General features: G+C 41.8%; 1 protein-coding gene across 1 annotated transcript; it reads left to right on the top strand.

Moving 5' to 3' along the window:
• Positions 1-4,257: 4,257 nt before the first annotated feature.
• On the top strand, positions 4,258-17,055 carry LOC110509086 (homeobox protein Mohawk). The gene is made up of 5 exons (XM_021590044.2): positions 4,258-4,479; positions 5,450-5,603; positions 8,752-9,066; positions 15,909-15,942; positions 16,240-17,055. The coding sequence occupies exons 1-5, from the start codon at positions 4,258-4,260 to the stop codon at positions 16,553-16,555; spliced, it is 1,041 nt and encodes a 346-aa protein (XP_021445719.2). The 3' UTR covers positions 16,556-17,055.
• Positions 17,056-17,276: the final 221 nt, after the last annotated feature.

Genomic DNA, 17,276 nt, shown 5'->3' with positions numbered 1-17,276 from the left:
AACGTTGACATCAGCAAACCACTTGCCCACAACCACAACGCCATACGTCTGCGGTTGCCAGGCCGGTTGAGTGTACTGCCAAATTCTCTAAAACAACATTGGAGGTGGCTTATGGTAGAGAAATTAACATTGAATTCTCTGGCAACAGCTCTTGTGGACATTCCTGCAGTCAGCATGCCAATTGCATGCTCCCTCAAAACCCGAGACATCTGTTGCATCGTGTTGTGTGACAAAACTGCACATTTCAGAGTGGCCTTTTATTGTCTCCAGGACAAGGTGCACCTGTGTAATGATCAAGCTGTTGAATCATCTTCTTGGTATACCACAACTGAAACATGGGACCAAACACTTTACATGTTGCGTTTATATATTTTTTCAGTGTACAGTATCGAAGTAAAACTGCAGTAGAAGGTATGCACTGTCTGCGATATAGACTCGAAATTGAGAACAACACATTCTCTCCTTGTGTTGGGGAGTATTTGAAGACACATATTTGACAGTTTTTCATTGGAGGGATTGTGCTGGGCACAGAGCCTGAAAAGTTTTATAAAGCAACAGTCAAAAGCCTTTTGTCAGAGTTAGTTTTTTATAATTCCCACAGTTGACTATCGATTAAAGTGCTGTTTCATTTCTTTGCTCACTTCCATATATTTATTTTCTCTCTCTCTCTCTCTCTCTCTCTCCCTCTCCCTCTCTCTCTCTCTCTCTCTGTCCCTCTCTCTCTCTCTCTCTCTCTCCCTCTCTCTCCCCCTCCATCCCTCTCCCCCTCCCTCTCTCTCTCCCTCCCTCTCTCTCCCCCTCTCTCTCTCTCCCCCTCTCTCTCTCTCCCCCTCTCTCTCTCTCCTCCTCTCTCTCTCTCCTCCTCTCTCACCCCCTCTCTCTCTCCCCCTCTCTCTCTCTCTCCCCTCTCTCTCCCTCTCTCTCAATCTCTCCCTCTCTCTCTCTCTCTCTCTCTCACTCTCTCCCTCTCTCTCTCTCTCTCTCTCTCAATCTCTCTCTCTCTCTCTCTCTCTCTCTCTCTCAATCTCTCTCTCCCTCTCTCTCTCTCTCTCTCTCTCTCTCTCTCTCAGGTTGGGGTGCACTGATATTGTAAAACAAAATATTATTTTTCAAATGTCTGGTAACACTTTACATTTGAAGTTACTCTGTCCTGTGTAGCGGTTAAATAGTACTTTAGTTGCAAGTTGGAATTAGGAACAATCGCCTATTAGTCTTACAACAACCGCTCATCATTACAACTGCTGTGTAATTACTGTGGGACTGTCACATGTTACTGTTAAGTTGTTACTAGTGCAATTATTGTTTGTTTTCTACTGTCTTCCTTCTGAATCCCTAACCTAACTAACTCACTCTTAGAAGGATCTACGTTGACCGTCAGTTACAGACCCGGTTAGAGGTCATATAAAACACAGCGGTTTCAGTGGGCATTAGAAACCATGTACCAACACCTATACATTTACAGGATCCCTTTGTAAAAAAATATATATATATTATCTGCTGACATGGCAGTTGTGGAATACCACATGGTTTCATGATCCTCACAAAGTAAATATCGGGTGCATGTTTAATTTATTAGAAGCTAATTTATTAGAGGCTAATAATTTATTAGAGGCTAATTCATTGAGTCCATATACCAAATCCGGAGTCAATCGGACTTCATGAGAATGTATTTTAGCTCTAACGTGCATCTATAGGTACAGTGTGACCATATTTGAATGCAGCAAAATATATATATAAATATATAATTATATATAAATATATATAAATATATATTGGGTGCATGTGTTAGACAAGTAAAGCATCAGAACATTGGGATCTCTTACAAACATAAATAAAAAGCTCAAGAGTGAAGTGCCTAAAATGTGCTGATCCCCGTCACGGTCCCCATCACAATACAGCTCTTGTTACATGGTATTCATCTCTAGTCTTGGTACTACTAGAATACAGCTCTTGTTACATGGTATTCATCTCTAGTCTTGGTACTACTAGAATACAGCTCTTGTTACATGGTATTCATCTCTAGTCTTGGTACTACTGGAATACTGCTCTTGTTACATGGTATTCATCTCTAGTCTTGGTACTACTGGAATACTGCTCTTGTTACATAGTATTCATCTCTAGTCTTGGTACTACTAGAATACAGCTCTTGTTACATGGTATTCATCTCTAGTCTTGGTACTACTAGAATACTGCTCTTGTTACATGGTATTCATCTCTAGTCTTGGTACTACTGGAATACAGCTCTTGTTACATGGTATTCATCTCTAGTCTTGGTACTACTAGAATACTGCTCTTGTTACATGGTATTCATCTCTAGTCTTGGTACTACTGGAATACTGCTCTTGTTACATAGTATTCATCTCTAGTCTTGGTACTACTGGAATACTGCTCTTGTTACATGGTATTCATCTCTAGTCTTGGTACTACTGGAATACTGCTCTTGTTACATGGTATTCATCTCTAGTCTTGGTACTACTAGAATACAGCTCTTGTTACATGGTATTCATCTCTAGTCTTGGTACTACTGGAATACAGCTCTTGTTACATGGTATTCATCTCTAGTCTTGGTACTACTAGAATACAGCTCTTGTTACATGGTATTCATCTCTAGTCTTGGTACTACTGGAATACTGCTCTTGTTACATGGTATTCATCTCTAGTCTTGGTACTACTGGAATACAGCTCTTGTTACATGGTATTCATCTCTAGTCTTGGTACTACTGGAATACTGCTCTTGTTACATGGTATTCATCTCTAGTCTTGGTACTACTAGAATACAGCTCTTGTTACATGGTATTCATCACTAGCCTTGGTACTACTGGAATACAGCTCTTGTTACATGGTATTCATCACTAGTCTTGGTACTACTGGAATAAAATGAGCAGCTCCCTCCACCGAGCAGAAAGATCTCTTGACTTGTAATTGGATGCTGAAAAGAGCTAGAGACAGCCAGTTAGATGCAAGAAAGCAGGTTACTTGAATTCCCCAAAGAAGCCTAAGCAGCTTCCACATGTTCATCCATCCTCCACTCTACAGACAACACCCTCTCATTGGTAAAGTCAAGACTGGCATCAGTGACTGATTCCTAAAGGGCCAGTTCCAACGGGCTCCTCCAGATGGGCTGTCGTTTGGCTCGATGGCTTAAGTTCTGAGCGCACCGAGACTTTGGGTTACTTCCTCTGCTCACATTCATCACAGTGTGGATGGGAAGTTACTGCATCTATTCGCATTTCAACTTCTGCAGTTGCGCCTGATGTTGTTTGGATAAAACGAGCAATTCGAAAGATGAACAAGATAGTTGTCAACAGGTCAAATCAATACAATATTTTGGAGGAACACAGGAGTGAGGAGGAGAGATGCAATGTGGACTGTCTGGTAACAGATGAACAGCATATAGACTTACTGTGCCAAGATGCAATAGAAGACAACCCTGTTGTAGACAGGAGGTACGGGTAAGCACCTTTTCTCTTATTTTTTTTGTCAAATACAGCACAACTTACTAAAGGTAAAAGTAAAACCCACATTGATGAGATGCATTTTCAAAAATCTTCATTGCAGTCCTATATTTGTATTTTTTTTTAATACAAAAGACAGTGTTGATATTTTATTAAATAAATATAAAATTGTCTGTAATATGTAATGCTGCAAAAATACACGTAAAATAAAACTGAGATAGATATATAATAACATTACTTATTCAGATTGAGGGGAAATGGATACCATGATCAAACGTTTGAATTGATTGGGAGAACCAGGTTATATCTGCAGAACAAGAACACTTCTTTAATTATTAAGGAACCTGACCCACATATTCCCATCACTGAGAGCCAACTTTCGGTAGCTTCCACAGCCCAACAGTGACACCTATGGATCATGTAACCAACAATACATACTCGGGCATGATTTATTACTGAAAGTGAAAACATTACCGATGACTGTATTACAGTAAAAGTTGCTCATTATGATTTGATTGGTATAAAATACTATTTAGGATTTCTATCATGTTGATGCCAGATGGGCTGGTCATTTTTTTTTGCCCAGTTTGCCTGTCTACAGAACATTGGGGGTTTTGTACAAAACAATCATTATTTGGCTAATAATGTGGGCCTCAAGAAAAAAAACGGGCCGGTGTGGAGACCTGTATGGAGATTTTTTGGTTTGTTGCCAGTGTAAATAATGCCCAGGTTGTATTCTGGTCCTAGTCCGTCCCTGAACTATCAGGTATAGCAACCCTATCCTTGCAATAACTATGACATGATGACAACTCATCTCCCGTCAGAGAATGATACATTTTTATATCATATATCACCTCAACACAGGTCTAGTCTGGGTGGGGTCAAAGTTCGCTACAAGCGGCAGGCACTTCAGGACATGGCGAGGCCACTGAAGCAGTGGCTGTACCAACACAGGGACAACCCCTACCCCACCAAGACAGAGAAGACCCTGCTCGCCCTGGGGTCCCACATGACTTTAGTACAGGTGAGCAGAGACGTGACTTTAGTACAGGGGAACTGAGACGTGACTTTAGTACAGGGGAACAGAGACGTGACTTTAGTACAGGGAAACAGAGACGTGACTTTAGTACAGGGGAACAGAGACGTGACTTTAGTACAGGGGAACTGAGACGTGACTTTATTACAGGGGAACAGAGACGTGACTTTAGTACAGGGGAACTGAGACGTGACTTTAGTACAGGGGAACAGAGACGTGACTTTAGTACAGGGGAACTGAGACGTGACTTTAGTACAGGGGAACTGAGACATGACTTTAGTACAGGGGAACTGAGACGTGACTTTAGTACAGGGGAACTGAGACGTGACTTTAGTACAGGGGAACTGAGACGTGACTTTAGTACAGGGGAACTGAGACGTGACTTTAGTACAGGGGAACTGAGACGTGACTTTAGTACAGGGGAACTGAGACGTGACTTTAGTACAGGGGAACTGAGACGTGACTTTAGTACAGGGGAACTGAGACGTGACTTTAGTACAGGGGAACTGAGACGTGACTTTAGTACAGGGGAACTGAGATGTGACTTTAGTACAGGGTAACTGAGACATGACTTTAGTACAGGGGAACTGAGACGTGACTTTAGTACAGGGGAACTGAGACGTGACTTTAGTACAGGGGAACTGAGACGTGACTTTAGTACAGGGTAACTGAGACATGACTTTAGTACAGGGGAACTGAGACGTGACTTTAGTACAGGGGAACTGAGACGTGACTTTAGTACAGGGGAACTGAGACGTGACTTTAGTACAGGGGAACTGAGACGTGACTTTAGTACAGGGGAACTGAGACGTGACTTTAGTACAGGGGAACTGAGGTATGTTAGTCATTCATCGATCATGTGGATGAACCATGGAAGTAGAAGGAGAAACCAGTCAGTGAAAAACATATTTGTTGACAAGTTGAAGATCCTGAATTCCTCTTTCTCTTTATGCTGCAGGTCTCAAACTGGTTTGCCAATGCCCGGCGGAGGCTGAAGAACACAGTGACACAGCCAGACCTGAGTTGGGCTCTACGTATCAAACTCTACAACAAATACGTTCAGGGCAACGCTGAGAGACTTAGTGTCAGCAGTGATGACACCAACTCTGAGGGTAAGAGGGGCTGCGGGTAGACTAAGCGAGATTAGAGCTGGGGATGTAATTCCAACAAATATGCGTTACACATATCAACGCTGCAAGTGTGAAATCAACTCTAAAAGTGTTCATTGTAACACTCATAATATAATGTCCCGTACCACACAGAGTTAATGTTTTACTTAAGAAAGTGTTAGAGATTTAACACTTTTAAAGAGTTTCTGTAACTCTGTAAAAAAGTTGACAATTAACACTGGCCAATACTGTTATACAAAAACAACTGTCTCTTGAGTAATTTTGTTAATAAGTAATAGAGTTGATTACCTTTCAACAAATAAAATGTTATTTGTCACATGCTTCGTAGACAACAGCTGTAGACTAACAGTGAAATGCTTATTTCACGGGTCCTTTTCCAACAACGCAGAGTTAAAGATAAGATACAAACTGAAATAAATAAAGACCAGAGTTTCTTTGTGTCTGCAGAGAGTGAACTTGAAAAGTAACGTGAGACCACAAAAATGGAAGAGGCAAGTGGAAGGTGGGAAAAGTAAGGAACTATTGGCCCTGGTTTTAAAGACCGAAAGTGGTTAAAGAAAATTGTGATAAATAAAAATGTATACCCGTTTAATTTAAGGACCAAAAAATTGACAGCTGTGCCATATAGATAGCAAAATAGTTGGGAAGAGATTTTTCAATGGACCAATTGAAAAGTCATAGTCAGTCGATCAATAATATAATAATACTTTTAGCAAAAAAAATTATCTTTAATTTACAATCTGTAAACTATGAGAATAAAAAGGTTCAGAACTTTCACAGCACAGTTGAAAAATATGTGGCAAATAGAAATAAAAACTGGATGGTGTTGGGGGGGTCGATGAGAGGGGTTGATTGGATCGATGAGAGGGGTTGAGTGGATCGATGGGAGGGGTTGAGTGGATCGATGAGAGGGGTTGAGTGGATCGATGAGAGGGGTTGAGTGGATCGATGGGAGGGGTTGAGTGGATCGATGAGAGGGGTTGAGTGGATCGATGAGAGGGGTTGAGTGGATCGATGAGAGGGGTTGAGTGGATCGATGAGAGGGTTTGAGTGGATCGATGAGAGGGGTTGAGTGGATCGATGAGAGGGTTTGAGTGGATCGATGAGAGGGGTTGAGTGGATCGATGAGAGGGGTTGAGTGGAGCGATGAGAGGGTTTGAGTGGATCGATGAGAGGGGTTGAGTGGATCGATGAGAGGGGTTGAGTGGAGCGATGAGAGGGGTTGAGTGGATCGATGAGAGGGGTTGAGTGGATCGTTGAGAGGGGTTGAGTGGATCGATGAGAGGGGTTGAGTGGATCGATGAGAGGGTTTGAGTGGATCGATGAGAGGGGTTGAGTGGATCGATGAGAGGGGTTGAGTGGATCGATGAGAGGGGTTGAGTGGAGCGATGAGAGGGGTTGAGTGGATCGATGAGAGGGGTTGAGTGGATCGATGAGAGGGGTTGATTGGATCGATGAGAGGGGTTGAGTGGAGCGATGAGAGGGGTTGAGTGGATCGATGAGAGGGGTTGAGTGGATCGTTGAGAGGGGTTGAGTGGAGCGATGAGAGGGTTTGAGTGGATCGATGAGAGGGTTTGAGTGGAGCGATGAGAGGGGTTGAGTGGATCGATGAGAGGGGTTGAGTGGATCGTTGAGAGGGGTTGAGTGGAGCGATGAGAGGGGTTGAGTGGAGCGATGAGAGGGGTTGAGTGGAGCTGAAGGGTGGGTGTAATGGGTCCTATGTCCTATGAGTAATCAACATACTTTTACTCAAAATGTCCAATATACAAAGTAACAAATACACGCACACCATGACAGACCGAAAGTACAATAAACAATCACTCACAAAAAAAACATGGGGGAACAAAGGGTTAAATAATGAACAAGTAATTGTGGGATTGAAATCAGGTGTGTAAAACAAAGACAAAACAAATGGAAAATGAAAAGTGGATCGGCGGTGGCTAGAAGGCCGGTGACGTCGACCGCCAAACGCCGCCCGAACAAGGAGAGGGACCGACTTCGGCGGAAGTAGTGACAGTGGAATTAAAAACAACAAGATAACTAATGTAAAATACGCTGTGTCCATAAAATGTATATAGGTAGGGTTAGGGGAAAATAATAAACGAAAATATATTTAAAAAAATATCAAATCAAATCATATTTGTCACATAAATGTGTTTAGCAGATGTTATTGCAGGTGTAGCGAAAAGCTTGTGTTTCTAGCTCTAACAGTGCAGTAATATCGAACAAGTAATATCTAACAATTTTACAACAATACACACACATCTAAAGTAAAGGAATGGAATTAAGAATATATAAATATTGGGCAAGCAATGTCAGAGCGGCATAGACTAAGATACAGTTGAATAGGATAGAATACAGTATATACATTTAAGATGAGGAATGCAAGATATGTAAACATTATTAAAGTGACTAGTGTTCCATTATTAAAGTGGCCAGTGATTTCAAGTCTATGTATATAGGGCAGCAGCCTCTAATGTGCTAGTGATGGCTATTTAACAGTCTGATGGCCTTGAGATAGAAGTTGCTTTTCAGTCTCTCGGTCCCAGCTTTGAAACACCTGTACTGACCTCGCCTTCTGGATGATAGCTCGGTGAACAGGCAGTGGCTCGGGAATTGTTGTCCTTGATGATCTTTTTGGATTTCCTGTGACATTGGGTTCTTTAGGTGTCCTGGAGGGCAGGTAGATTGCCCCCAGGGATGGGTTGGGCAGACCACACCACCCTCTGGAGAGCCCTGCGGTTGTGGGCGGTGCAGTTGCTGTACCCGGCGGTGATACAGCCTGACAGGATGCTCTCAATTGTGCATCAGTAAATGTTTGTGAGGGTTTTAGGGGCCAAGCCAAATTGTGCGTTCTTCACCACACTGTCTGTGTGGGTGGAATATTTCAGTTTTTCAGTGATGTGTACGCCGAGGAACTTGACACGTGTGTGTGTATATATATATGTGTATGTGTGTATATATTTACATATTTACATAAAAATATATAAGGGAATTGGAAATTATGCAGACAATTATCTATCTACAATATTAAACCTGATTTGCCCCCCCAAAAAAAGAAAGATATTCAGGCTCTTTTGGAGACCAATTGATGGAGGCCAATGTTTTTTTGTTTACCCCCATGTTGCAGACGACGAATGTCCCTTACAAACTCCAGCAAATCAATCAGAGATCTCCAGGCCCTCCCTCAAGAGTGTCATCAAACAGGAGAAAAGGACTGATCCCGCCTACAGTGACGACTACATCTCTCCACCGCCCAAGTACAAGAGCAGCTTGCTGAAACGGTACCTTAACGACACCCTACGACACGTAATGGCGACCACTGATGACGTCACAAAGTCCCGCCGCAGGAACCACTCAGGGTCGTTCAGCTCCAACGAGTGTGACGATGACCTTGTCTCGCCCTCTTCCTCCGAGGCAGAGACACGCTTTGTCTACCCTATGTGTAAGAGATCACACATTCCTCATTATATTGTGACACTTTACTTGAAAACTCCAACCATAAACACTGCCATAAGCACGACCTAAGACACGGCATACGCAGACATACCAGCTAATGTACAGTGGCAAGAAAAAGTATGTGAACCCTTTGGAAATACCTGGGTTTCTGCATAAATTGGTCATAACATTTGAGGGCAGGGCAACTCTAACCAGCATCTCCAATCTCGTCTCATTGATTGAACTCCAGGTTAGCTGACTCCTGACTCCAATTAGCTTTTGGAGAAGTCATTAGCATAGGGGTTCACATACTTTTTCTAACCTACACTGTGAATGTTTAAATTATGTATTCAATGTAGACAAGAAAAATACAACCATTTGTGTGTTATTAGTTTAAGCACACTGTGTTTGTCTATTGTTGTGACTTAGATTAAGATCAGATCAAATTTTATGACCAATTTATGCAGAAATCCAGGTCATTCCAAAGGGTTCACATACATTTTCTTGCCACTGTATGTTTATATCGACTGGACACGGTCGTGGGTTCACTTGCTTGGCATAACACTAACCAACTAGTTTACTTCTAATCAAGTTTATTGGTTGGGTGCACAGATTTGCAGAGCGAAATGCTTGTCGGGTTAACGTTTGCCATTTTAGGTTGGCCAAACTTCTGTTCCTTGAGTTGGTCTTATCTGTCAATGTCGAGAGCTTTAACAAGACACAAATAGGCACCTGTTTTAACACCTGTGTGCCCTTCAGGACCTGAAGTTAAGAGAATTGCCTTTATTCAGGTTGACTTCTACTGTGTTATTGATTTATTTATTGTTTACTCCATGTGTAACTCTGTGTTGTTGTCTGTTCACACTGCTATGCTTTATCTTGGCCAGGTCGCAGTTGTAAATGAGAACTTGTTCTCAACTAGCCTACCTGGTTAATTAAAGGTGAAATTAAAAAAAAAAAAAAAACTTGAAGTTAGGCGAATTGCCCTTAATCAGGTTGACCTGAAGTTAGGAGAACTGCCCTTAATCAGGTTGACCTGAAGTTAGGAGAACTGCCCTTAATCAGGTTGACCTGAAGTTAGGAGAACTGCCCTTAATCAGGTTGATCTGAAGTTAGGAGAACTGCCCTTAAAATCAGGTTGACCTGAAGTTAGGAGAACTGCCCTTAATCAGGTTGACCTGAAGTTAGGAGAACTGCCCTTAATTAGGTTGACCTGAAGTTAGGAGAACTGCCCTTAATTAGGTTGACCTGAAGTTAGGAGAACTGCCCTTAAAATCAGGTTGACCTGAAGTTAGGAGAACTGCCCTTAATCAGGTTGACCTGAAGTTAGGAGAACTGCCCTTAATCAGGTTGACAACTCTAAACTCCACAAAAGGTCCTGGAACCAAAGCAACAGCTAATAGGAACTTATGCTGACATTTAAATCCCTTACTTAAAGATTTACGGATCAGTGAATTCCATTATCCATATTCTAGAAAGCGTAGTTTCGTTGCCATGGTGGAAATGTCAATTCTCAGGGTCAATTACAGAATATCTGAGATTTTATTGTCCCCAAGGTGAGACGTGAGGACCTTTGCCTAAGTTTCTGGTACAGATGCCGTTTCAGAGTGTTTCTGCTTGGTCCCTGTCACTAAATCACCACAGAGTTCTCCATGGAAGTTGGAACCACTGTATTCACACTCAAGAGTTGACAGTATAGTTTCTAATTGTTTATCTCAGAATTGTGACTTAAATTGTTCAATAAAAACATAACAGTTTATATCACAGGAAGTTTTTACTTAATTAAGTCACAAAATACTTCGTTTTAGGGTAGGCTTCCAAAAGAAAATATAACATTCAGAAAACAAGAAAGATTTCAGATGTCACAGGCACACTGTAACTGTTTGTGTCCCTGGAGTATTTAGGGGCTGCTTGGCGTGGGAGTGGAAAGAGTAAACTAGTCAATATGCCTAATTAGTGCTGTTTCTGGGTTGTCCAATATGACGGCAGTTCATCAAACACGCTTTATTTGCACTACAAAATAGTCAAAATAAAGAAAAATCCTGGAATGAGTAGGTGCATCCAAACTTTTGACTGGTACTGTAAATACAATATTGTAAATTTTTTTAGGAACTCAGTCGGGGTCTCAACTTACTGTTGAGGTGTTAGAATAATAGAATAAACCAGGTTCAATTTAGAAATGTGGTTGCGCATCAGCAGTCACTCAATCAGCCCATGTCAGCAAAAACATTTTAGATAAGCAAGTTATCTAAACTTGTAGTAAACATGGTTGAATTACCGACCAGGGTTGGGCCCATTGATTGTCAGTTATCATATTAAAAACTGCAAACATTTGCCTCCACTCTATGGCAAAATGTGTAGAATTGCAGGAAATTAGTAAAACTGCTAATCTTTCTTTCTGCCACATGGTAAAATGAGTAGAATTGCAGAAAACCTGCTTTAAAAGATAAACATTTTCTCTACGCTCCATGTCAAAATGTGTAGAATTGCAGGAAATTAACTTTTGTTCAAGAAGTTCTAAATCTTGGTGGCTTGGTTTCCATCTGTCTCTCAATCGGCAACTGATTTAGATTTTTAGAACCAGGTGATTTGTCTATCTCCAGTGCCAATCAATGTCTAACTTTTGAGGGGGTGTGAAAACTAGCAGCTCTTGCATCCCCTTGAAGACCCAGGTTTGTGCAAAACGACTTTACGAGTTCATGAACTAAGTGGACTTCCATGACCAGAATTGACATTTTATTTTCAGAGTCAGCCAAGGTATTTTGTATTTGTTGTAGTCAGTTTCCCAGATCAGAATTGGTCTGAGAGGCACTAACATGCTTTTTACAGGTCTTGTAAAAAAAAAACACAATTTCAGGAAAACAAATCAAGAATTATTGTAAAATTTAAAGAATGCAGAGACAAAAAAAAGCACAGTTCAATTTGCCCATAATGATTTACAGTTGAAGTCGGAAGTTTACATACACCTTAGCCAAATACATTTAAACTCAGTTTTTCACAATTGCTGACATTTCATCCTAGTAAAAATTCCCTACACTTAAGCCCGTGAGGATCACCACTTTATTTTAAGAATGTGAAACGTCAGAATAATAGTAGAGAGAATGATTTATTTCAGCTTTTATTTCTTTCATCACATTCCCAGTGGGTCAGAAGTTTACATACACTCAATTATTATTATTATTAAGTATTTGGTAGCATTGCCTTTAAATTGTTTAATTTGGGTCAAACATTTCAGAAAGCCTTCCACAAGCTTCCCACAATAAATTGGGTGAATTCTGGCCCTTTCCTCGTGACAGAGCTGGTGTAACTGAGTCAGGTTTCTAGGCCTCCTTGCTCGCACACGCTTTAACAGTTCTGCCCACACATTTTCTATAGGATGGAGGTCAGGGCTTTGTGATGGCCACTCAAATACCTTGACTTTGTTGTCCTTAAACCATTTTGCCACAACTTTGGAATTATGCTTGGGGTCATTGTCCATTTGGAAGACCCATTTGTGACGAAGCTTTAACTTCCTGACTGACATCTTGAGATGTTGCTTCAATATATCCACATAATTTCCCTTCTCATGATGCCATCTATTTTGTGAAGTGCACCAGTCCCTCCTGCAGCAAAGCACCCCCACAACATGATGCTGCCACCCCCATGCTTCACGGTTGGGATGATGTTCTTCGGCATGCAAGCCTCCCACTTTTTCCTCCAAACATAACGATGGTCATTACGGCCAAACAGTTCTACTCTTGTTTCGTCAGGCCAGAGGACATTTCTCCAAAAAGTACGATATTTGTCCCCATGTGCAGTTACAAACCGTAGACTGGCTTTTTGATGGTGGTTTTGAAACAGTGGCTTCTTCCTTGCTGCATGGCCTTTTAGGTTATGTCGATATAGGACTCATTTTACTGTAGATATAGATACTTTTATACCAGTTTCCTCCAGCATCTTCACAAGGTCCTTTGTTCTGGGATTGATTTCCACTTTTTGCACCGAAGTACGTTCATCTCTAGGAGACAGAACACCTCTCCTTCCTTAGCGGTATGATGGCTGTGTGGTCCCATGGTGTTTATACTTGCGTGCTATTGTTTGTACAGAGGAACGTGGTACCTTCAGGCGTTTGATGAACGAGACTTGTAGAGGTCTACAATTTTTTTCTGAGGTCTTGGCTGAGTTCTTTTGATTTTCCCTTGATGTCAAGCAAAGAGGCACTGAGTTTTAAAGGTAGGACTTGAAATACATCCACAGGTACACATAGAACACCTCCAATTGACTCAAATGATGTCAATTAGCCTATCAGAAGCTTCTAAAGCCATGACATAATTTTCTGGAATTTTCCAAGCTGTTTAAAGGCACAGTCAACTTAGTGTATGTAAACTTCTGACCCACTGGAATTGTGATACAGTGAATTATAAGTGAAATAATCTGTCTGTAAACAATTGTTGGAAAAAATTATTGTATCATGCACAAAGTAGATGTCCTAACCGACTTGTCAAAACTATAGTTTGTTAACAAGACATTTGTGGAGTGGTTGAAAAACGAGTTTTCATGACTCCAACCTATGTATGGGTAAACTTCCGACTTCAACTGTACATGTACATTTTGATTTAGTGCTGAGTTTTCCAGAATAATTACTATTTTCCTTGGTAAAATGAAATGTCAGAACCACCAAAAAAGATTAGAGACATTCAGTAGCAAAATGTGAAAGAGGCCAGACGATTTATTGTCTAGCTGTAGTTGATTTTGGCCCGGACCTTGCTATAGAAATCGGAGTCTGAGATGTTTCAGGCAGTGTGTTTTGAAAGCGGCATTTTGTGTGCTCGCAATTGGCCTCTAATTTTCTTGCTCATAGCTCCCTGAAGAAACATGGCTCTTGACACGCCTGACTCGACTCAACATAACAGAGAGCCCGTTCTGCTGTGTTCACATGAAAAATGTGTGTGCAAACATGCAAATTACACACTATTTCTTACGCATTTATAAACTAAATCAACAAAATGTATGATAACACCCAAACAGTACACAAAGTGTGTTTGGTAGATTGAAAATCCAACATTTGAGCTCATATTTTCCGTAAGATTTAAGTTTCAACCTGGGACGTATTCATTACACCCATTCTGTTGCAAAACAGAAAAAAATGGAACGGGGAGTGATCTATGTACCTGAATTTGTCCAATAGAAACTCTTGTTTTGCTCTGTTTGCTTCCGTTTGGTTTTTAAACTGTGAAAGTTTCCGTAATGAATACACCCCTGGCAACGACACCGTTCCATCTGTTCAATGACACCGTTCCACCTGTTCAACGACACCGTTCCACCTGTTCAACAACACTGTTCTCTGTTCAACGACACCGTTTTCTGTTCAATGACACCGTTCCACCTGTTCAACGACACTGTTCTCTGTTCAACAACACTGTTCTCTGTTCAACGACACCGTTCTCTGTTCAATGACACCGTTCTCTGTTCAACGACACCGTTCCATCTGTTCAACGACACCGTTCTCTGTTCAACGACACCGTTCCATCTGTTCAACGACACCGTTCTCTGTTCAACGACACCGTTCCATCTGTTCAACGACACCGTTCCATCTGTTCAATGACACCGTTCTCTGTTCAACGACACCGTTCCATCTGTTCAACGACACCGTTCTCTGTTCAACGACACCGTTCCATCTGTTCAACAACACTGTTCTCTGTTCAACGACACCGTTCCATCTGTTCAACGACACTGTTCCATCTGTTCAACAACACTGTTCTCTGTTCAACGACACCGTTCTCTGTTCAACGACACCGTTCCATCTGTTCAACGACACTGTTCCATCTGTTCAACAACACTGTTCTCTGTTCAACGACACCGTTCCATCTGTTCAACGACACTGTTCCATCTGTTCAACAACACTGTTCTCTGTTCAATGACACCGTTCCATCTGTTCAACGACACTGTTCCATCTGTTCAACAACACTGTTCTCTGTTCAACGACACCGTTCCATCTGTTCAACGACACTGTTCCATCTGTTCAACAACACCGTTCTCTGTTCAATGACACTGTTCTCTGTTCAACGACACCGTTCTCTGTTCAACGACACCGTTCCATCTGTTCAACGACACCGTTCCACCTGTTCAACAACACTGTTCCAAAAGCACTTCAAATCCAAAGAACCCAAGGTGAGATAGCCATCAATACACTGACTTAAGGTGATTGAATCAGTTTAGGGCATGACAGGAACCAAACGCACCCAGAAGGAGAGACACTGCCACTAAAGATCCATAGAGGGAGTATTACATGTCGCTTATTCACACAATACTCTAATGCGCATTCCTATGACCTTGGATGTACTGCAGTTGAAACAAAGGCAGAGGAAGGAATAGTAAAAAAAAACAGCCAAATAACAGTCAAACAAACTCTGGAGACCTGGAAACACAGCGTCTGTGTTCATGACACCGCACAGATATCGGATTTTTCCATCTCAAAGGCAGAGGAGAAACATAATTGCATTTGTTTTGGCCGGAGTGCCTAAGAGCAGCTAGACTAGAGTACTTCAGTGAGTTAAGGCCCTCTGGTGCAGTTAAAGTTCACACACACACATGCAAATACTGTAAAGCAAACACACGCACAAACAAGCACAGGCACGCACACACGCAAATTCTGTATTGCACGCACACACACGCAAATACTCTAATGCATACAAAACACACACACACACACACACGTAAATATTGGAAAACACAACGTAGACAGTCACACGGATATGAAAATACATATATGTGAAGTACAGGTTCTGGAAAACTCCCGTCTCCAGTTTCCATACTTTTCTGCACAATACATTTAATTTGGTATTTATTTTGTCTCTCTATGTTTTTCAGACGTGATGGACTTGGCATCAACTAGATGTGACAGGTATGTTTGTTTAAGGAACTCTTCTACGTCTGCATGGCTTTAAAGTGAGTAAAAGACTTCTAGCTGCACAAGAATGCCGACATGTTCACTTTTCAAATCATTCATTAACACGTAATAATGTGGCTTTCTCTTCTGGCATGCCCACATTGGGAGGAGCAAATAATGGCAGTCTAGGCAGATGCATTTCTGTCGTCTGTAGGTAGAAAGTCTCCCTGTTGTGTATGACGATTTCATCCTGGGGAGTGTACCATACAGTCTTTAAATCTCCGCCTGGGCTCTCCTTTATGTCTTTTGCAGCGATGGGAAGAGTGAAAGAGGCCAGCGGAGGGAGGTGGCAGAGTGGAGGGAGATCCACGCTGCCATGGCTCTGTCTAACTTGGCCCAGGGGCAGAGCTGCGCCACAGGGCCCACCACCACCAGCTGTGCCACAGGGCCCACTACCACCAGCTGCGCCACAGGGCCCTCCTCCACCACCAGCTGCGCCACAGGGCCCACCACCACCAGCTGCGCCACAGGGCCCTCCTCCACCACCAGCTGCGCCACAGGGCCCACCAGTTGCATCATCCAGAAGTCTTCCCACATCTCCGAGATAAAGACTGTCAAAGTGGTCTAGACACTGATCACTCAATGTCTAGACACTATTTCCCTCTAGGCGCATATCTAGGATCAGCTTCTCCCCCTCCAATCCTATCCTTAATAATTAGCGAGGAAAATGCTAAACTGAACCAAGATCAGCGTCTAGGGGCTTCTTCAACCTACACCGTCTGGACCAGGGCCAATCTGGTCACTTGAATCAATTTGAATTACAAAAGGCAACCTGTGATTTATATTATATGTTTTTACAACCTACAATGTTAAATTGTGGTACAATTTTTTTTTTTAATGCGATTTTCAAAACTTAACACAAGTGTAGAAGAACTGCAGTAAAAAAAAACAGTGTTGACCAACTTTGCAAAGTTACCTACTCTGTCAAAGTGTTTTAACATTTTTGATTTTGATGTGAGAGGAATATGAAAGGACAAATTTCTACCTTGATGTAAATATTTTTTTATTTAACCTTTATTTAACTTGGCATGTCAGTTAAGAACAAATTCTTATTTACAATGATGGCCTACCAGGGAACAGTGGGTAAACTGCCTTGTTCAAGGGTAGAATATGACAGATTGTTTTTACCTTGTCAACTCGGGGATCCAATCTAGCAACCTTTCGGTTACTGGCCCAACGTTCTAACCACTAGGCTTACCTGACGCCCCAAATATTAGATAAATATCCTTGTAGCAGTATTGTAAAATAATGTGGCATCGAAGTCATGATAGAATATAGTAGCACATTTC

The sequence above is a fragment of the Oncorhynchus mykiss genome, chromosome 28, assembly GCF_013265735.2.
Source record: "Oncorhynchus mykiss isolate Arlee chromosome 28, USDA_OmykA_1.1, whole genome shotgun sequence".
In the NCBI taxonomy this organism is placed as follows: domain Eukaryota; kingdom Metazoa; phylum Chordata; class Actinopteri; order Salmoniformes; family Salmonidae; genus Oncorhynchus; species Oncorhynchus mykiss.
Note: the sequence above shows the minus strand (reverse complement) of the source record. Positions and strands in the feature narration are given on the sequence as shown.